At 39.8% G+C, this 23087-nt stretch overlaps 1 protein-coding gene across 1 annotated transcript; it reads right to left on the bottom strand.

Moving 5' to 3' along the window:
* Positions 1-21704: 21704 nt before the first annotated feature.
* drd5 (dopamine receptor D5) lies at positions 21705-23087 on the bottom strand. The gene has a single exon (XM_022745462.1). It carries the CDS (start codon positions 23085-23087, stop codon positions 21705-21707), a length of 1383 nt encoding a protein of 460 aa, XP_022601183.1.

The following is a 23087-nucleotide window of genomic DNA, read 5'->3' as shown; positions in this document are numbered from 1 at the left end:
TGTATCTAGCCACGTATTGAAAACGTTCACTTCAAGGTGGAGAGGACAGCTCAGAAAAGGCTTCTACAGAGTTGCATTAAATATTCAATATCATTAACAAATCATGAATTTTCATTTAATAAAAACTGTAAATGAAAAAATAAAATAGCAGACTACCAAGCAGTTAAGATAAGATAACCTTTTAATTTGTTAAGATTAACTTTTCACTCTGCAGAACATCAATGAATTAAAATTAAAAGCACTGAAAAGAGGAAAATAAATACAACTAAATAAGGCAGAAATGAACAGACCTCACATTTGTATTGTGTTTGTTTGGGAGATTCTCTGTTTGCATCTTCTGTATGAATGATGGTACTGTATATTTCCACCCCTAATGTGACGCTGTGTTTGTTGGAGACACTGATATATTTCACTGTGATGTCCCGCTGACGTCCTGTGACTGATGTGGCACTTCACTGACCCTCCAGACACTCCATTTGATGAGAAGCTCTATTCTCTGTCAACACAAAGCCCTCAAATAAAGAGCTACATAATGAGGTTTTGAAGAGGCTGTGTGTCACCCACACTAAAGAAATGATTTGGTTGAACTACAACACACACACACACACACACACACACACACTGATTTCAGCAAGCCTTGCCTTGTTTCTCAACGATCACTGTGATGTTGTAAATCCAGGCCTGCTTTTCAGTCTTGGTATCAATTCTGCCTCTTCCTGGTGACTCTTTTAAACTCGGACAATTGGTCCATCCATTAAGCCAAAGGGTGTGCTCCTTATTTTTTTTTTATTGTCTTTCCCAGCATAACCTCATTGTTCAGTTATCACTCCTGGGTTGCTATGTGGGTCAGGGTTGCTTACTTGATCTGCCGGGTTTCCTTGGACGCTACCTGATCTTTACAGTGGACATTCAGGAAGTAATATGCTTCTGCGAGTGTAATTTGAGTAGAGCATCCCCTTTAGCCTGTTACCAGTAACCCTGTAAGACCGAAGGATGCAGCGATGAAATGATGACCGCTGACAGAGTACCCAGGATTTTCCTGCACTCTTTTAACCTGTGGCCTACTTTCAGTGAGACAGAAAATGATGCTTCCTCTTTGGTTGGCTTGTTTACACAAGTTTGACATGGGAGAGAAACTTCAAAGCCGGTGAACAAGATGTCGCATATGGTTACATCACAAATATATATATATATATATATATATATATATATATGTGGTTCAATGTTTGACAAAGTTGATGTCAGCAGTGAACAGCTGAATATTTGAATATTTCGCCACACTCCGGTGTGGTGTACATGAACTAATGCCAAAAGAAATCTTTAAATCATTATTATTCTTGAATTCTTCATTAGTATGCTAATATGCTAAAAAGCTGCATGTTTTGTCTATTTTTAATCAGCCTTTTTCTTCAAATATGTACATATTTTAAGCAGACTTCCATTAAAAAATTATCAGAGTAGTAGAGCAGGATGGTTGGATATTAAAGTATTTGCAAGGTGCTGATTAAGAGCAATGTTCCTTGGTGTTAGCTGAATCATCGTATTCTACAAAACTGCTGTTCAGTACTAGGCATGCATCATAATACCTGGCTCACAAAAGCAGCAGCAAACAATGGACATGATAGAGTACAATGGAGGAAAAGCAGTGTCAGCAGTAAAGAAAGCAGTAAAGCCATAACAAACTTTACTGCACTTGAACTATGGAAGAGAAGTGAATTGCTCTCACCGATGACTGGCTGAACCTCAGCCCTCATAGAAAAAAAGCAAACAGCCATAGCAGACCCAGACAGACTGTAAGCACAAGCCAAGGTGACATGAAAAACCACCAAACAGTGAGTTAGAGCAGCGGCTGTAAACAGCTAAGGTTTTTCTATATGATGTTTATTGCCCTTCTTGCTGACTGACAGGTTAGGTGGGGAGTGTGGGTAGCTGAAGGTCATTAGTTTAGGAGTGGTGACGCACTAAAGGTCAAACAACACAAAGGATCATGTCAGCAATTACCAATTTATCTGACCAGGTGATTACTCGGGCTATTGATCATCTGTGGTGTTTTTTTAATCATTATTTATTTAAGAGCAATCAACTGCTACTGATTTAGATGTGGAGTGTCACTGAAATTATAAGTAAAAAACAACATCCTCTACTTTTTACTGATTATGTATATTCCAAATCTTAGTTTTAGGAATGCAAGGCATGAATAAGTCCCAAATAATACATTATACCTGTTATGAAAAACTAAGTGTAAACCCACAGAGATTCAGAATCTTTAGCATGTATGGTCGTCCTCCCCCTTCTAATCAACGACTGTATCAGCATCTGTCTTTAAAAGGAATGGTTTAATCTTTTGGGAAATACCCTCTTTTTCTTTTGCTTTTGTAAAATTTCTTTTGTGTCTGGCCTTTATGAGACAAATTCAGCAACAAAAGACATTACAGTTAAAGACAAACATCAAACAGCATAGTGCCCCACTTTCATGTCTGTACGCTAAATATGAAGCTCGAGCCAGTGGGCGATTAACTTAGCTTAGCATAAAGACTGGAAGAGGCAACAGCCAGCCTGTCACTCCCAAGAGTTAAAAAAAAAAAAACACCCCTTCCAGCACTTCTATATTTTACAAAGTAAGATGGTATCTTCATTTAAATGTTTAAACGATCCTCACTGACCCTAGATCATCGCACTAGACCACCAACATCTCAGACCAAAACAAATGCTTTGTCGATCACAGCTCCTTGCTGCTTGTGGGGAGGACGAACAGTTTAACAGGGAGAGACTCACATGCACTAACATGCACGTACCGCTGTCCCGCATATCAAAACAAAGAACAGAGAAGCTCAGATTACAACACACACAGAAGGGGAGTGATATCATTCTTTGTTCAGGACGCCATTACTCCAGTATATCTTTACATAGAAAATAGTCGTTTGCTGCTATATTATTGTTTAAAATCTCCTTTACAAAACCTTTGACCAAACAGTAAGATAAAAATGACAATTTGTGGGTTTTATGCAGCTTAGTGTAACTCCAGGAAGTCACTGCTTCTTCTGGAAATGGTTAAAGCGTGCAACTCTTGTAAAAGTATAAATATATTTCATTTACACCTGGTGCAATTGAAGCCTATGCCACCACTGATGCTCTGGAGAACATTAGTCACTCTTGTACAGTGGGTCAGTATTCATCTAATTACAGGTTGCTGGAAACAGGATCTGTTAAGTGTACACACAGTACATACACACATGGGTCCGTGCACACATCCTCGTGCTTGAATTGAAGTTCACACACATACACTCACATAGACACAAGAGCATGGTGTCATGTTAGGTCACAGTGCAGCTGCAGTGTGTCTCTTGGGGATTGCTCTAGAGGGCAGGAGTTTCCCTAATTACAGACGACATAGCAGGCGATGCACAGGCCATACATTCTCTTAATGGTTTCACTGAAGCACAATCAACCCAAGCAAACTTAAAGAAATTTTCCTATCAACCAATAGGTCTGATTTAGTTATATAACCTACTTGTATGTTGGGATATAGCTATTGATCTCAATTGTTATGTGAACTCCCATATTAGATAGAGAGGGCTTAGATTTGTTTGTTTTTTGGGAGCCTTGAGTGTAATTTTAGCCTGTGGAATAAATCACTGAATATCAAAAGCTCTGGTAAAGCTCAAGAGATTGTTTGACATTGGGAGGGGCCCAGAAGAAACAAAATCTGAAAGCATGAGGTCAAAGAGAAAGCAATCCGAAGGGACTGGAAGAATCAAAGGCGCAAAGATTATCAAAGCATCCACTTTCAAAGAATCTTACAGAGAAGAAACAAGACAATCAGTGTTAAAACCTAAAATGCATAAAAGAAGCCAAAAGGGATTCAAACTGAAAATAGATCCTTGGAAAGCAAGAATAGCTCAATCTGTCAGAAAGGAAGCAGGTCCTTAAACATGATATTAGAGTGTTCCCAGTGGTTGCATAAAGATATTTCAAGTTATTACAACCATTTGGGTAAATTGGTCTCTTCTGTTTCTTGGATCAATGAGCTCTTGATCAATAACATAAACATGCACACTCACTTTGGCCTCAGCTTTTGTTTAAGGCAGGCTTCAGAGATGAATGGTGGAAGGCAGGTGCAGAATATGAGCAGGAAATTTGAAAGAGTTGATTCAACAAGCCAGACAAAGCAGTGATATTAACTCGCGGCCTGACGAACTCACAAATATTTGACAGATTTAAAGGATTATTGATTTCCTGTCTCTATTGCAGAGAGTTAGATGTGAAGATTGACACTATCCTTATATCTGTCCACTTGTCCATTCAATACAAAATGAGAGTCAGCGACTGGTTAGCTCAGTTTAGCATAAAGACTGGAAATAGAGCTAGGTTAAAAAAAAAAAATCTGTCAACCTTTAAGGCTCATGGATCTTGTTTTTAATCAAAACTGTCCAAAATAAAATAAAAATCAGAAGTTACAGCTTTATGAGAGGGGTGCTGGACTATTTCTTGGCCGGGGGGCTGTGACGTCTTTACTGGTTGCCTGGCAACCTCAGACGGCAAGAGACTCCAAGAAATCAATGCACCCAGCCCATCCGATCACAAGTTGACAGCTCGAGGTGCGTCAGTTCACACCTGGCATGAGAATGCGTCTCCACATTTGTGATCCGATCTCACTTTCCTGCTGTAAATGCAAATAAACACATATGCGTTATTGCTTTTAGCCACTCCAACTGGTCTGTTATCAATGCGTTTGTGAGAGAGAGAGTGAGAGTCAATCACTGAACTGCGCACAGCTCTACAATGATTTTATTTTTGCCATTTGGAAAAAGTAAAATATTTTCTATTCATTATAAAACAAAATGGACTGGCAGAGGACATCAGTTGAGTAGGTGGTCCTTCAATGTGGCCCAGGATGCATAATGTGGCCGCATATGGCCCTGACCTTCTCCTCTTGGGTGCATTCACACCTGTACTTAGAGCTGTCTGCTTGTGATAGGATCACCCGAGATGCAATTTAATGCCAGGTCTGAACAGGGCCATAGCCTGGTACATAACCCCATGGAAAACATCAACTTTTTACAGATTAAACAAAGGAGATTGAACGTGTCACACCCTGCAAGTTAGTCGTTTCAACCCTGCTTCCAGCCTTAATACTAATAAGTTACGCTAACCTACCCCTGGCTTCAGCTTCATATGCAGCATACAGACATGAGAGAGACATTGATCTTCATATCTAACTCTAAATAAGGGTAATTCTCTAATTGTGATGCTGAAACACTGGCACTCCCTGCAGGAAGTTATTAAAAAATTATATAATCAGATGATCTGTGTGTAACACAATATGAATGGTAAAACTAATTAGGCACTTAATTAATTTTCATAATTCATTATTTCTCCAACATTTTATCCATTCTGACAGTAGACTTGCATGTTAGCATTATTTTAACATAATCTGTGAAATATTTGACAGAAAAAAAACCCACAACTGAGGAGCTGATCATTTTGATGCTTCACAAGCTCCTGAATTGGTGCTTCTGACCAACAGTCACAGGTTCAAACCCACCTACACCAATATTACATCCTGCCCTAATGTCCTTGAGCAAGACACTGAAACCCTCCCTGGACCTGGACGACAGCGTTAGCTGAAGGCATAATATGCCCTTGAGAAAAGGTAGAAGAAAATTCACCTTCGACATGAGGGAGATGCTGTTCAATAAAAATCTAGGTGAAGCCTGGAAATTGCATTTTGACTATTGACATTGACTATGTAATTCAATCTCCCTGCCAGAAATTGGCAGTTGATGAAAAATCTAGTTTAGGCGTCCAATCAATTAATGAGGAAAGAGCAAGGAGGAGTGAGAACTCCTGGAGTCAAGTCAATTTATTCTTGGAGCTCAATTAAAACAGTAAATGTTGACCAAAATCCTGTACAGAGAATCTAAAAATACAATGGACACTAAAACAAATAAGATAGATGAATATAAGGAATTATAATAAGGATGCTGGGAAACATGAATTATCTCAGACATTTGGAGAAGAAATACTGGCTGAGGAGATCGAAGATATAAACTGGTGCCAAGCCGTACAATGCTTTAAAAACAAAAGAATCTTAAAATCAATTCTCTTCTTGAAAGGAGGCCAGTACAGAGGAGATGTTGGTCTTTGTTCCTGGGACCTGTGAGGATTCGATTTGCTGCATTTTGGATGAGCTGCTGATGAGACAAGACTAAACTGACTGACTCTTACAAAAAAAGAGTCAAAGCAAAAAGCAAATTTTAAGGCAAAATCAAAAGTGACACCTATAGCTTTCCTGCGTGTGTGTGGACATTTGACTCCCAGGAAGGTTGGTTGGACCTCTGAAGGAATTTGAAAATGCTTTTCTTTGGCTAGAGAAAGGTTTTGATCACGTAGCTTTCTACATCGTGAAGGCAGCAAAGTGTATAGTCTTACACTGGTTTACACAACTCAGGTTTCAGTTTTAACAGTCCTGTATAGTGAGCCACAGGCCATTTAAGGATAAAAGAGAAAAAACTGACTGCTAAGCTCCGTGTCTCTTACTTACTCTTGCCTTACTTACTTGCCTTTCTGTGTTCAGTTTTTGCAAGTAATGTGTGGCAGTTTTAGCACTCAACATTTTTAATTCTGCGCTCTGAAATGACGTCTCTCACTGATAGATTTTATCAGGAGAATTACTACATACTGAATGTGCTACTAGTCAATAGTCGTCTAGTTGTTTTTTTTATGTAACCTGTAACCAGTGTTGGGGAGTAATGAAAGGAATGTTTTTTTTGTTGTTGTTTTGTTTTATTACTGCTTCTGAACTATAATTGAACCCCCTTTGACCAGCCCCATCTGCTGTGAAGTCATGCCCAGGCAATGCATTTGTCAGGCATTCCACACCACACATTTGACCTTTGTGTAGTGCATGTGCAAAAGCCAAGGACGGGCATTGCACAGTGATCGCACAGCTACAATGTCATCATGGATAAAACTCTCGAATTTCAGCATGAGGAAGAATCACCATGGCGTTACTTAGGCAGTACAAAACCAAAGCTGACATTCCCTGCACTTTCACATGAATAGTGGGGTATCTTATTTTTTTGGTTTATGTTATGTCCCATGAACAAATAGACACTTTTTGTAATAAACTCGGTTGAGTGGCAATTTCTCTGGCATGTGACTGTTTTGTATTCAATTTTGTATCACGTGCACATTGTCAGTTTGAACTGCATTTTTATAAGTAGCTTTAGTTGACCAAACTAGTTTTCTCTCTAGGGTAGCTTTGCTATAGTTCAACCTCTTCCCTTGGTAGCTTTCAAAGAAATCCTTTAAAGTAGCTTCCCCCACACTGCCTGTAACCCCACAAACAAACTGATGTAGTTAGTTGAGGTGCTCCTTGGCCTTAGAAGTAACACTTTGTTACTGCATTACAATCAGCTGATCGGAGTGTGTGTGTGCACGCCTGTTGCAAGCATCAGTTATATTTGATTATATACGTTAAACTGTGGCAGGCAAATTATATTTAGTATTAATTTAATACTACAAATAATAAGTTACTACATTAATGGGAAAACAAGTCAAATATTGTCTTGACATTTGAGCAGTACCATCGTCCATCAGCACAACCCTACTATCAGGTATGATTTACTGGCCTCAAGTGAAGGTGTCCTGAGATTTTTAATATGACACCATTCCTACAGATGCACTTCAGTTTCTGCTCTGAATTTCTGATTGGATTTTTTTTGAGCTACAAGATGGAGGAGCAGTCCACTGACTGAAATTTTAACAGCCCTTCATACTGATTAAATTCAGTAATGGCCTTTCCAAGAACCATAAAACTGGCATAGTGAAGTGGAATTTTTAAACTAATATTCATCAACACCTTACTAATCAGTTCTTCAGTACATTCTCTTTGATAAATGGATATGTGTTTGTTTCTGATGTTCAGAGAAGCTAATTATTTGCTCTTTCCTCCCCTTGATGGAAATACTCATTACATTTCCTTTTTTGTCATATAATATTGTGCTGTGGTAATATCAATAATACCATTTGTCTAGGCCAGCCATTAGGAGTTATGGACAGGGGGACAAACTCATTAATACGCAATAATTGCATGCATTGCATGCATTAGTAATACCAGCAAGTTGCAGTATCTTTACAAGGGCAGTGCAGCACAGTTTTTTAATATAGTAAAATAAACATGCTAATGTTACTTAAAGGTTAAGCTAACTAAAGTTTTATTTGCTGCCTAGCTCCTCACCTTTGCCACGTTCAGCTTCGCCTGCCATACCTGGTGCTTTTTCAGTTTTTTGTTTTTTTGGACGTTTGGCCGTTGCCTCTCTTTTCCTTTAACTTCCTTGTTCTCTCTTTACTCTGGCTTTTTTTTAAGAGCTCCTGATTGTTGGTGACTCAACTTTTTGACTTGGCTAGTCAGTTCTCGGCACATATGTGTTCTACACATTTGATGTGCCAAGTGTTTCGACCTAATCATCATCAATAACATCAGATGACAAGTTGAAATGTAATTATATTGTCTGTGATATAAGTCAATAAGAAGCTTGTCGTACTTGATCCCATTTAAAGGTCAAACATAGATCTTTGCATGACCTCTGCATGCCCTCCTCCACCCCTTGGGCCGGGGTCATCTGTACCCTTTGACCCCTCCTAACGACGTTTGTTAATTAAAACCATGGAACAGTTCTTTCAGATCTAATTTCCATCATGTCATCTTTTGACTTTTCCTCTGCAGTTGCTTATGACATATTCTTGTTTTATGTTTCCTTGAAACTGCCTGTTTTTCCTGTGGTTCTGAAAAAAAAGTGCTATTTTATAAATCCATCAACACCAAAAGCTTTACTTAAATCTCTAAATGGTTCCATTAATGATTTCAAGCAGAGCCAATTTGTCCTTTAATGGATTTTACGGAGATGGCTTTTTCACAGATAACCTGATGTGAACTCTGCTTAGACTCACTTTAGGGACCTGTGTCTATAAGGCTCATATATGAAACATATATTGATGGGTCTGAATAAACAGCCCTGTATGGGGTCTGTTAATTCATTCCTTTTAATTAACTCAGACCCTTCAGTTAAATGTGTGATACCATTATATAAAAATACTATTTGGCAACAGGCCCCAGCCAGACTTTCATGTCATAAGCCAAAATGGTTTGAAACCACTGGTTTAATCTTCAGTGATGCATTGTATTTTATATGTTTATCCAATTATTATTGTTTATGTATAATCTAAAAGCCTGTCAAAATCTAAAGTAGCTGTCAAATAATTGTATTTGATAAAAAGAACAAAATATTCCACTGAATGAAGTACAAGTACCGTTAAGTTGTCCTGTAATTATTTAATTGTGATTTAAACATATAAAACAAAGTATTTCTTCAGTGTACTTGAGGGTAGAGGAAACAAGCAATGAATACAAGACTTGAATACTATCACCATTCAAATTGGAACGGTAAGTGGGTTAGCATGCAGTTGCCTATTTACACATCCAGCAGGCATTCATTGACGTTCATTTTGAGTCGTATTCCTGGCCACCTGGTTAATTCAAATCCAATATTCACAATTCATTTGCTCTGTCTTGGTCTGAAATCTGGCTCTGATAAATGATTTGCTGTGTTCACCATCTAGCCACCAACTTTCTCTGTCTGTTGTTTGGCCCTGGGCATCTAGTGTACAGTGGGTTTTGAGATAATTTTGAAAACCAACAGCGTGCCGCTGCTATGAGAGCGGAGAGGGTGAACCAGAACAATAACAGTACAAACAGTAAAAAACTAACAGTGAGCTAAAAGAAGCTATAACGCTCCACAGAGTTGAACAGCTGAGTTCATCACTATGAGCTATCCCTTTTACATAATGCATAAATTGATTGTTAATTGTTATTACACAAATATTGATTATAGGTGCTTTAAGCACCGGAGTAGATGTACTCAGTGATATATTCCAACAGTACTCATATGGTTGTTAAATGTCCTTCAGGGACACCGTGAAGGTTCTCTGATAAACCACCTGAAACTGGTTCTACATTTCACAGCATTTTAATGTAAGTAAAATAAGCAACAATATAGCATATACTTCTTTGGTGACCTGACCTGAAGCCAGTAGCAGGAGAGCACCACAGCCAGAGATTCTGATTAAGCTGCTGCACTGAATACAGTCTGCCTTCTGCCTGACCTTGCATATTTCTCAATCACCACTTTGTTATCTCTGAACAAACACAGACATAGATATATTTCCCTTACCCCTCAGACACACACACACACACATACACACACACACACACACACACACACACACACACAAATATCCACTGCTGTGTCAGTTGACAGGGCTTGCAATTTGATTCCTTGGTTTCAGAAGGCAAGAAAGCACTAGTAACTACCCACCTACCAGTCACTGATAAAACGTGGCCATGTCGTCACAGGTCAGCACTCAGAGGGACAGCACATCACCACAGATTCAGTTACACCACCGCTACTCTCCATCCACTCCCACACCCTGGTCCTACTTCAAATGGTGTGTGAAGGAGGCCCCTGCTTATTTTTTTTATGATTCTCCAAAAATTATTCCCCATCAGGCATTTAATTTCTCTTCTGGCTTCAGGACCACATGAATTATTTATACTCAACACTGTTTCATAAAAAATACAGTACAGGCAACTTTTTTCTTTTTTTTTTTTACGTGCTATCTTTCTCGTATCCTTGGAGGTATTGCAATGATTTTCAGAACCGCTTTCTCTGATGTTGTCGCATGCATATTTGGTGGAAGGACTGCACATTTGTTGGTGCTTTCTACCTCCAGAGAACAGCTTTAATTATTCTGTTTGCAGATAAATAAAGAGGGTATACTGTATGTGTCCACCAGCAGATTATCCTGCACTCATGAGGATCATGTGAAGCTTTTGTTAGACAATTAACACATTCCACATTACTAAAAAAATTGTTGGCTGCTCGATGACATTACATTCTATGTCTTCCCTTTCAAAATTAACAAACAATTGGGTGATCACATAATCTAATATAATGCCATTAGGAAATGTTGCATGGTTTGTCAGCGGATTGGTAGTAATTATCCAATCACTATGGGCAGCAGGGGAGACAGGATATAATGTGATTATTAACCTCCCACATCTGTACACTGCATGCTCAGGTATGTTGGTAGCTGATACAACAATGACGTCATCAGTAGTGGTCATGTGGGACTGAATGGTAATTAACAGCAGGAAAATATCTCGGATTATAATTGCATGCATGCAGACGGCATAAACTGCAGACTAATCAGCCTCTTGATTAGAATGCCGATCTCAACAATCAGTGCCTGAATGGAGTTTGGAGAAGATGATAATGGAGGTTTTTGACTTGATAGCTGATCCTGTATCCTCTCCATCTATCTCTGGAGGATGAGCTTCGATGTGTTTATGCCGTTGTGATTCTGTGTGATCGTTCTGGAGCAGCTGTGCAGCTGAGGTCCAGCACACAAAGTGCGGGCTCAGTTATCTCACAGACACGGGGAATGAAGGCAACATGAATAGTGGCATCTGTTCTCTTCATTTCAGGGTCTGAACCAGGAGTTATGGGTCTTCTTCTCAAGAAATTTGTGAGGTTCTTTGTTATAATCACTGCTTGACAAAAGCTTGACAATCCAATCGAAGCATGTTGTACTGAATATGCAGCTAATGCCCTGTGATGAATTCAGTACATCCAACAGTGTTGATAGTATCGTAGACAACCTGTTTCTGTCGAGAGCGATAATACAGGGCGAAAACCAATGTGTGCTTGATTGTGAACATCTCAGCTGGATATGTTGGTTCATGGAATTATGATTGGAAATTCAGAGATTCATAGTCAATTTCCAACTCTGAGTGAAATCATTTCTATTTGAGGCCATCGACCGGATATTGTTGAGAACCCATGCTGGGCAGAACCCATACAGTATGAAAGATTAATGAAGGTTAGCATGGTACTGTATTTGTCCCAGTATCTTGTATAATAAGCCATAAACTGATAATAAACAGTCTCAGTAGTAATATCAAGTGTATGAGAAAGTATTGTAGTGCTATGTAAAGTTCAAATTCACTCCGTTATGCAAGAAGTAAATTTAATGAGGATTTCATCTCAGTCTAATCTCGAAATCCCAAAAAACATTATTGTATCAGATGATAAATATCAAGCTGACATTAATCACTTGAGCCATTGAAAGATCTGTGAGGACACTGCCCTATTTTATGCAATTTTATACAGTTTACACAACTTGAACTTCACCACACTTCAGTGCAGCAGCATTCATTAAGACTATTATTTAAACTTCAATCATTGATCAGGTCAAATGTCTATTCAAATGTAGGCCTTCAACTTTTTACTCCTCGACTTCATTCTGAGAGGAAAAGACAGATGGTCTTTGCAGGCACTAAAGAGCATTACAAACAGAGGGTGGACTGTTGTGGTGGGTGGAAAATATTGACGTTAATATGGACTGAATACTTTTTGGCACAAGCAGAGGTCGGCTTATTAGGTGTAACAGTGGGATTTGTCTTTCACTCTTTTGTCACTGAAAATATCTGCACATAGATCTACAGAGGAGAGGTGAGTGCTTCTCTTAAAGCAGCAGCAGCAGAATTCATGTTTTATCCATGAGGAAAACATGCTGAATGACTTCGGCCAATGTCGTCATGGGATTGTCAGAAATAAAGTTAAAAACTGCATGACAAGTTAATGGACAAATTAGCACAGAACTTGATCTGAAGTGAGACATTTCTCTTCTTCTATATGCACTCAGTTGAATTAGTGTAAACAAATTCAAACTAACATGTAATTTGCCAGAATCCATCAGAATAAGTGACTTAGCCTAATGCTAACTATGCTGTAAAGCTGATGTTTTATTGCCTCTACTGCTCACAAATGTAAAGCATCTATGGTGTTGAATCCAAAGTGTTTGATGTCGTGATGTCTGTTCAGCACGGCCTGCTAGTTTTTGTGTTTGCAATTTTGTTTTAGCAAAGAACACAACAATAGCCTAGTTTATGAATGCAGTGGACAAGATGGACAGTGCATTTCTGTTGCGCTTATACACAGAAAATTCTAACATATCATAACCAATCAAAGTGTAATGTTTTCTCATCTTTAAATATCAAGTGACAGACAGAGGACATTTTTTTAGGACTAGGGTGCAACACATGGAAACGATAGCCTGTTAGCCAAAAAGTTTTATCTATAAAAACATTTAAAAGAGCTGCAATTGATTGATTGTTGTTATTGTTATATTTTAATAATAAACACAAATTGACCACAATGTATGTTTTCTCTCTGCAGAGCTCTTCTTCATGTACAGGTCTCCAAATGCTTAGGAAAGTACATAAGAAAATATTTACAAGAGGTCAGCTACACTGACTGAAAGTTGCTACAGAATGCTTGACTGAATGAATATGGCTGAAGTAAAAAATCCCAAGCAATTTGTTAGCTAAAATTAATATCAGAGGCAAGTCTAATTTATTAACTGCGGCCAAGCATATAGTCACCCTGGAAACAGCCATATTGTTACAAAATCAATTTCCTCCACACACTCAGTAGAGCAGCTCTCAGTTTGGTCTCTTCAAAGCAACAAAGTCTCAGTCCTGCGCCAATAAATCAACTCTGTCCATCATCCCAGAGGGAAATCAAACCGCTGAGAGACAATGACTCCAACAGGCGTGCTCTGATTTTAATGATAATGAATCATTGTGCTTCATGGCACAAATTGCTGCCATATTTGTGATCGTCTAATTTCAGGAATGTTACCATCATGTTTGTGTGCCGTTATCCTGAACAGGATGACCTGTCTGACAGGGAATGTAGGGTCGTTTCCTTTGAGAAGATGGTGGCCGACCTCCCACCTGGATAAACACATGAGTCGGGGTGACTCTTTTTCTTTGAAGTCATATGTTTTTTTATGTTTAATAATAGTGTTGATGAAAGTATCCTCAATGCTGCCCAGATTGTATGATTCACAAAGCATTTTATATTTAGTTTTAAAATGATGAGTCATTTATAAAAAGCATTTCATCATGGTAGAGACATTTATTCGATAAATAACCAGTTCAAACAAAAGAATCAAATTAACAGAGATATGACCTCGTCATATGAACTCTAATTTCCTGCAGAGCAGCAATCCATTATCACTGTCTGATAGACGACAGTGAGGAAACGCTGAGGAATGCTGAGTCACCGAGCAAAAGATCCCAGATGATTGATTTATCTCCACCGGAAGTGTTAAGTTGATGACCTACAGCTCTTTACAGGTATTCAGACTGGGTGCATGATTGCCTTCTCTTCAGGAACTTTCATTGGTCAGCAGGGAGCATTGTGTACCTTATACAGTAAATGTTTTCATCTTTCCCATAAAACTCTTGCCTCATTGCCTTTGCTCTCATATGGAGTCTGTGTGGGTAATGCACCCAGCAGTCCTGCAGATGCAACAAGACCTGGATGCACAATTTTCAACCCCAGGTAACTGTATGATTACCTTTAACCTGACATAATAGAAATGATCAGAAAATAAAGAAATACAATGAAAACGAAAGAAGAAATTTTTGTGGTAGATTCAGAAGCACTTTGTATTAATCATGTTTTCTTTACGTATCTCTTGTAATTTTGACTTTGTATCACATTATTTCCTGCTGAGCATCTCATAATAAGAACTTGGCATCTCATAATTACAAGAAAACTATCTCACAGCTTTGAGATCTGTATCTCATATTTGTGAAAATGCCAACGTTGTAATTATGAGAAGAGGATCAGTCAGTTTTCAGTGTTATCTGGTTGGTTAAAGTGCAGGAGCATCCTCATGCAGATCAGAATGTAGGCTATTTCATCTGAATAATCCCAGTGATTTTAGGTTACTGTAGAACGTAAATGTTTATATTATAATGGTAATGCCATCATTTTTAACTTCCTGACCCTGAAAGTGTGGGTCCATCAGCCACTTGCAGTAAGCGATGTAATTCTATGTACTTCTGAAACCCACTCAGGATTTAACAACATTTGAATCAAATTCCGATGACAGTTTTGGGGTTGTTTGCTCACATTGTCAGACCACTGTCCTTCAAATGTGATCATACCACATCACAGTCATGACTAAGTAGAATAGCTGAGTTTCTGACAGTTAAATTCATTATAAATAATACGCAAGGATGATGTTGTTCTTCAAACTTTGATTTATTGCATATTTAATCATGAATATTTAAAGTTATAAAGAAACTTACCTGCCTCAAACTAAGGAGGAAATAAAGGAAAATCAAGTCAGAGACTGAAATGGTGATGGCTGCTATAATCACAGGTTCCTTTTATCAGGGGTCCAAGCAGCAAAGCTGCCGGAGCTCTTGCAGTAAAAACTGCAAGAAGACTCACCAAAACTCACCAAAATGGATATGTAGGTTACAAATTCCACCCACTGTATGAGGCACAAAAAATTGCACTAACTGTCTGCAAGGTGGTGCTATAATAATCAAGTTTATGTTTTTTGCAATTTCAGTGTATTGGGCTGGGGTCAAAAGTCTTTTCTCTCAATGTATCTGCATCTTTGCACAAATGGTCTTCTGCTCTAAATGTGCCTCATTTTCCAGCTAATTCTCAAAAAATTTGGTCTAAATCATTTACAGACAATGCTGACAAAAAGTTATCACAGGAATTTTGATATGTCAATCCATTTTGCATGATATAATTTTAAACCTGTGCCCTTAGGATCTATTTTACATAAACTCATGAATCAAAATTGGCTAAAACTATTATAACCAAACTCAGTGCACACCTGTGCACGCTAGGTCCTAGCTTTGCTATGCAGTCTTGTGATATTCTGCCTATAGGGGGTGCTGTATGCAAAAAGTTTGTATCTCATAATCTGCTGCATATGTGTGAAATTCAGTCTGCACCATCAAAGGTCATTCCTAAATCCATGCATGAAAATTGGTAATGACTGATTAACGTGGGCTTAATACAAAAAAAATGTGACAAAGGTTTACCATCTGCAACCCATGGTCAATTCAGAAGTTGGTAGATGTCAAGTCTTTCAAACAGTGTTCGGATCGGTGAAACAACGAGCTCACGATAATATCTATCATCGTGCTGTAATTTGTACTTAATGCACCACATTTTCATTTTTTGTTTTTTTTCCACACCAACATTTTGACTGTTGTGTTTTAAGGTTAAACAGGTTAAAAATACCCCTCTTTTGCAAATGTAATGTCATTGCCTCAACAAGATGTGTGCAGCTCATGTTTCCCCAGTGGCACAGTCAGTAAATCACCTTCTCTGAGGATACTGATGTCAGGGGTTGGAAACCACTTACTTGGGCTACAATCTAGCAACTCATGCATATGGTATCCAAATGCTTGTGAGCTGCTTGGACCCTGATAATTGCTGCTTGTGGCTATCTCACAATCTGCATATATGATTAGGCTAATACCAGATTTGAAATTAAGAGATATGAAAATATGAGAAAAACTATCTGGAGATTTAAATTCTTTGCTCATGGGAGTGTGCTTCCCCAGTTAGATGCAGCCAAGTAGATAAGTTTCATACTGCTTTGTACACATGCACATTTTCTCTGCATTTTTAAAAAAACTCTTAGGGAAAAGAAGAGAAAATGAGAAAGGTACTCTAATAAAGAGAAAAAGTAGACATTCAAAACATTGTCTCTGTGTATTTGTACATCTTATATCAGCGGAACAGATCAGAAGGTTTTGCTCTTCCTGTCTGTGAGTATGTGCATGCCACTGGGCTAATATACACAGTGGACCAGTGGCCTTTCGGGAAAGAGACACCAGTCTTTCTGTCCATTCAAGCTCACTGAAAGTAACTCAAAACCACAGGCTGCGTCAGAGATAGGAAACGGATGAGATGGCAGCGAGAGGTGAAAGAAAGAGTTTCAAAAAGCAAAACATTTGATCTTCAAAGCTGAACTGTTCTCACACAGATATGCAACAATGGTTTGGGGATCTGACTGAAGTCTCTCCTTTAACGATGCAAGTCTTAAGAATGGAACCTCAGTGTTTCTTGTCATGAGAATAAAACATGCAATCATTAAAATTTAGACGTAATTGAAAGAAGAGTTGCTGTGTAAAGTGGAACATGGAAGTGTAGGTGTGTGATGAAGGGAGGGCAGAATAGGTGGCAAGATACGAATATTTTCGAGCTTATACTCGGTCATGGGTCAGTCATGGACTATCTGATAAAGCAGGTCAAGCTCAATACTCTAATTAAAGGGGTTCATTTACTTAACACTCATGACGCTACAATAAGGTCAAAGTGGTGTCACTCACCATGTTCAACCTGCTCCTCTGAGAGCTGAAGGAAAGATGAGGCTAAGCAGCCTCTGTAATTTTCCCTCGATGACAGAAATCATTGGAAGATAAAGGAGGAAGGAAACATGCCGAGACCTGAGAGAGATTGTGTGTGTGTGCGTGTGTGCGTGCGTGCGTGCGTGCGTGCGTGCGTGCGTGTGTGTGTGTACTGTATAACAGAATGAAGAGAAAGAGAAGAGATTCGGAACAAATCTCTTCTAACAGTAGTGCATCTATGTGTTTAAATGTGTGTGCATGCGTGAGTGCGCGTGTGTGTGTTTGTGTGCGGGAGGAAAGAGAGTGATTTTGATGAATGTGTCCTGACGGATGGTGTAACCCCCCCTAAGCCTGCCTCCACTTCCTCTCCAGCCCTCCTGTCATGGCTGGATATCGAGGTCAAACCACCTTTCATATCTGTTCCACACTGCAAGGACACAATACAGAGAACAAGTAAACACCTTCCCCTGGGAGTGCTGCTGTTTTCTTATTTCTCACTCATTTCGTCTATGATTGCAAGAAAAGAAAAATATAAGAATTGCCTTAGTGCATGATTATATCCTTTAAAATTGCAAAAAAGAAAAATATTGTGTATCATTGTTTAACTTACATTAGCAGCAGCTACATGCAGAAGTTATGGCCTTTCAGATTTGATATTATACCGTCCAAATGAGGCCAACTTTTTTAAAATGCAGTGTCAAAGTGCTTCCTGTCCTTCAAGCTGGATAAAAATTGCACCAGTGGCATCTGTGATCTCGAGTTTAATCACAGTCTGGCAAGTTGTCGTTGAGATATCACCTACACTTCAGGTCAGACAGACACAACCTGATCCACAGTTGGGTCCCCTCCCGTCCTCTCCCAATTTTTCATCTCACTGGGGGAAACACTGATCAGCAGCAGGGCGGAGGTGGGAGGTGAACGACACGGAAGCACAGCCTCAGAGCCTCAGTTAACAGGCTTTCGTCTTGATGTCATTTAATCTAATTTCCTCGGCAGCTGTGCGACTTTCACCTCTGACGAGGGAAAATAACAGATTTTCTTAATTTTTGGGAAAATATGTCAAGAGAGAACAGCATTTAGAGTTAAAGCCAGCTACATGTCTAGAATACATTCCCTTGCCCAACTGTAAAGTCTGAGTTATGTGATAAGTAAGGTTTCATACATATTTTCAGCATTTTAAATATAAATTTATTAGTGTCAAATATGGTTTGAACTGCTTTCTGTAAAAACTGTACAGGATTCTTTGTGTTCATAAATGATGGTGGGAAGTAACTTAACGCATTTACTCAAATAGTGTGCAATTTTTGAGGTAGTTGTACTTTATGTGAGTATTTCCGTTTCATGCCATTTTAAACTTCTACTCCACTACATTTCACTTTTTACCCCCCCCCCATACTGAACTGACAGCTATATATATATTTATTATAATATTATATTTCCATTTCCATTTCACCCCAGTTTGTACAGTACTTCTACTGCATGACATCTCAGAGGCAAATATACTTTTTACTCCACTACATTTGACAGCTACATTTTCACAAAGATTTTACATAAAAAAACATTTGATGACCTAATAAAACACTGCACATAGATGTAGATTAAACTACCTAACAGGATATTGTAAGTAATTAAAATTGGATCCACAGTAAAACACCACAACAGTATTGATGCTTATACACTAGTGCACTTTGACTTTGATAGTTTAAGAACATTTTGCCAATAATTCTTCTGTACTTTTAATTAAGTCATAGTCGAATGCAGGACTTCTACTTGTACAGGAATATTTTTTTTACATTGTTGTATATGTACTTTTCACTAAAGGCTCTACTTCTTCTACCACTGCCTGTGTATGTCAGATAAATGACAGTAAACAGAACATCAGGTATTTAATGGGTTAACACGAAAACTTGGCTTCAGAGAAAGTTTTAGGAAATGCAAATTGAGCTATATTGTTGAAGATTAATTATCTTCTTTTTCACGCTGTACATGAACATATTCGGGTAAATGGCTTCCTCATGGTATGCAGATATAATGTAGATGCTTGTGGCGTCTGAAATAATTGGGACAGACTTTTTATTTTTATTTTGTCTATAGTGCTGCAATATGCATTTCTTTTCTCTCTGGCACAAGGTGAATTATTTATCCTGACCCCTTCTCATATTGGCTTACATAAGACATTTCACTCATTTTGGTGAGATGACTTCTTAAAAGAAAAAACTATTTCAGCCTGAGGGTGAAGTAGCCTGCATCAAGAATTAAAGTTCATTTTAGGCAAGTGGTACGGTTACAACCTGTGGTTGGATCACATCAGTTGAGATTCGTTTACTTATTTAGATATTTATTCATTTATTCACGTGTGAAAAGCTGCACGTTTTGTCTGTTAACTCACATGTGCCAAGACCTGTAAAGGAGAGCAACACAGAGGGGATTTGCACTCAGTGCGTTTTGGGTTGTTTTTTGGCAGAAAAGGCTGAATTGACAGATGCCATTGGCAGTTCAACAAAGTGTTGTTACTGAGGTATTGTGTTTGCTCTAGGTACTGGTGTAAGCAGATGGCTATATGAAGTAATAATAATACTGGTTAAATACTGGTCATAAAAAAAAGTAAAGAATAGACACCGTGTTGAAGGGCAGAGCAGCTTCTTCAGGGTGTGTTTGCCTCCATGTTTGCTCTTCTTTTTATTACTTTACGTGCATGTACAACAAACCTCTCTGCCTCTGCCAGAGGAAACATATCAGCTGTCTGAACCTCTGGAACCCAGGTCTGACTTCCGAGGTGTCCTCGAGGAGCATCAGCCTATAAGATGCACACCACGTAACCGCAGAGTCCCCAGTTTGAGTCCGCTGGGGACCACTGTTGCATGTCATCCCTCACTCTCTTTTCCAATATTTCCTGTCACTCTCTGCTGTCAGTCTGTCCAAAGAAGGCAAAATGCCAAAAAGAAATGAATCTTTAAGAAGAACAAGTCAGAGGTGGACATGCATGAGAGCAAACTCACTGCTGAGTGCGGGTGAAATGAAAAGGAAAATAAAGGTGAAAATCCTCCAACCCTGCCAGATTTGTTTATTTGTGAGACCTATGATGTCACCTTCAGGAAGATACCAGAGCACTCTGTTTCTCTCTGCATGACAGCATTTTATTAGACAAATGATGACACACTTCACTGTTTGAAGGACAGTAGTATACATTCAGATTAGGTCATCTGTACAGTACAAAGATAAGAGAGATGTGGGAGAGGTGATGTATGACATCCAGTTGTGTTGGCCCAGTGGCCTCACATGTGTGTGTGGGCTTTCACTAGCAATGATTCCCCTGGTTGACAAAACACTGCAGCCTTATTGTGTTGGAGTTATTGATGAGCTCCTTGAAATCTTTGGTCATTTAGCACAGTCTTTATTCTTTTCTTTTTTTTGTTGACTGTGGTTGATAAAGCAGAACCATTCTGTAGTTTTGGCCTCAACAAGAAATGAACAATCACAGAAAAGAGCAACAGATTTGAGCCTTAAAATGACTCTGCTGATTCTAGTCAAAATTATTTGATTTGGATTAGTGATGCCAGTATGAAGAGGCTCACTTTAATGTGTTTATAGCATTAGATTTTGTGCTTTTACACCATGGTTTGCTCCATCAAAGCCTCCGGCCATCTGAGCCTGGGTCAAACTGCTTAATAGTCCATGTGGTGCAGAGCAGGTGTGCTGGAGGAGTCACTGGGGTGGGTACAGTGGGTAAACACTTTATTTAATACTGCATTTGGCATCATGTAACTTAAGCTCCAAACGTCACATTCCTTTCTAGTCTCAAAACTTTTCTTTGAATAAGCTATAAGGCGCTGAAATGACTGCATTTGAGTAGAACCATCTTGATTGCACTGTCTGTAAGGCTGCCCTCAGGTGTCAGACTCAGTGGAAAGGCGGGCACTGGATACACATGAGGTTATTGAGCAGCAAATGTTTCCTTCATGAATCCTCAGAGAGTCTTTACAAACTTGTTCCCCCTCAAGTGGATGGACATGAGACATGGACGCTCTGAGTAAAGCCTTCCAGTAAACAACAGCTTCAACAACACTGAATCTTTGAACAAATGAACACAGACTTCACTTGTCATGTAAATAAACACCTACACATCACCTTTTTTTCAGAACAGGACAACAACATCACATCTCATATATGACAAAAAAGCTGAGGCAGGGTGGGCTGGTTGCTACAGAGACACGCCCCCTGCTGAAGTGTCCATGAGCAAGTCACTAGATCCCTCACCAGGCAAGGGGCGCTGCTCAATAGATCAGAGGACCCCGACCTGTGGGCTCCCTGTGGAGAGGAGCGTCTGGGGGAATGGGGCTGAATGAACGATGACATTATTATCAATACATCCAATTACGCACGGGGAGACACAAAGTTGGAGTCAGTGTAATCCATTGGGTGTGAATGGTGACATCCTGTCAAGGCTGATATCTGCCTCGCAGTCATCCAAGTCACAAACCGAATCGGTGGCGTTTTCATTGTTGTGAGAGAACTGTGAAATCCTGTCAAAAGTCTCTTCGTGCTCAATACATTCAACCACGTTGGGGATCATGTTGACGTAGGCGTTCGCGATTTCCTTGTGGATGAGGGTATCTTGGTTATATGAGACCAGCTCGTTGCTGATGTTAACAGTTTCCACCGGTGTGTTGGAGCAGAAATAGCGACAGCCCAGGAGGCTGGCGAAGGCCTTCCTGAACTCGGCGTTGAAGGCGTAAATAATGGGGTTTAGGGAGGAGTTGGTCCAGCCGAACCACACGAAGACGTCGAACGTCGTCTCGCTGACGCACGGTAGACCCGCGTCCCGGTCTGTGGCGGGCCTGTCGCAAAACGGGACCATGCAGTTTAGGATGAAGAAAGGTAACCAGCAACACACAAAGACACCCATTATCACCGACAGAGTTTTGAACACTTTGGTTTCCCGTTTGATCGACGTTTTCAAGGTGTTGTGGTGTTGGCACTCTATTCTGTTGGTCCTGCAGCTTTGCGCGTGCTCTGCCGCTCTCTCCAGGGAGGCGATTCTTCTAATTTGTATTTGTGCAATCCGGTATATGCGGGTGTAAGTCACAATCATAATTGCCACGGGTATATAGAAACTTATCAAAGAGGAGGATATAGCATACTCTCTGCTCAGGCTGGAGTCGCAGTTTTCCTCCATCTGTCGACTCGTGGAAGAGTTGTGCGCCCCAGCCATGTCATCTCCGCTGGCTTTGTGCCAGTTTAGCTGGACCGGTATGAATGAAATGAGCACAGACAACGTCCAAGTGATGCTTATCATAACAAAGGCAACTCGCTGGGTCATTTTCCTCTCGTAGCGGAAGGGGCTCGAGATGGCCCAATATCTATCCACGCTGATGATGCAGAGGTTGAGAATGGATGCGGTGGAGCACATAATGTCAAAAGCGACCCAGACGTTACAGAAAGTGCCAAACGGCCAATACCCCGCCACCTCTGCTACAGCTTTCCATGGCATCACCAAGATGGCCACGAATAAATCCGATAGAGCGAGGGACACGATGAAAATGTTGGTGACTTTGGTCCGCAGGTGCCGAAAGCGCAGCACCGCGGAGCAAACTAGGATGTTCCCCAGGAGGGTCCATAGGATGAGCAGGGACAGCAGACAGCCCGTCACTGTGCGCACCACCATATCCTTCCTCCCGCCGCTTGTTGCCTCTGTTTCGGTGCTGTTCCACATAATCTCTCCAAGGGGTGCCGGCACAGAGTCAATCCCCTGCACCGATGAGAGATACTTGGCTGGGTTCTCCAT

Source organism: Seriola dumerili, unplaced genomic scaffold (assembly GCF_002260705.1).
Source record: "Seriola dumerili isolate Sdu_G_001 unplaced genomic scaffold, Sdu_1.0 BDQW01000088.1, whole genome shotgun sequence".
Taxonomy (NCBI): domain Eukaryota; kingdom Metazoa; phylum Chordata; class Actinopteri; order Carangiformes; family Carangidae; genus Seriola; species Seriola dumerili.
Note: the sequence above shows the minus strand (reverse complement) of the source record. Positions and strands in the feature narration are given on the sequence as shown.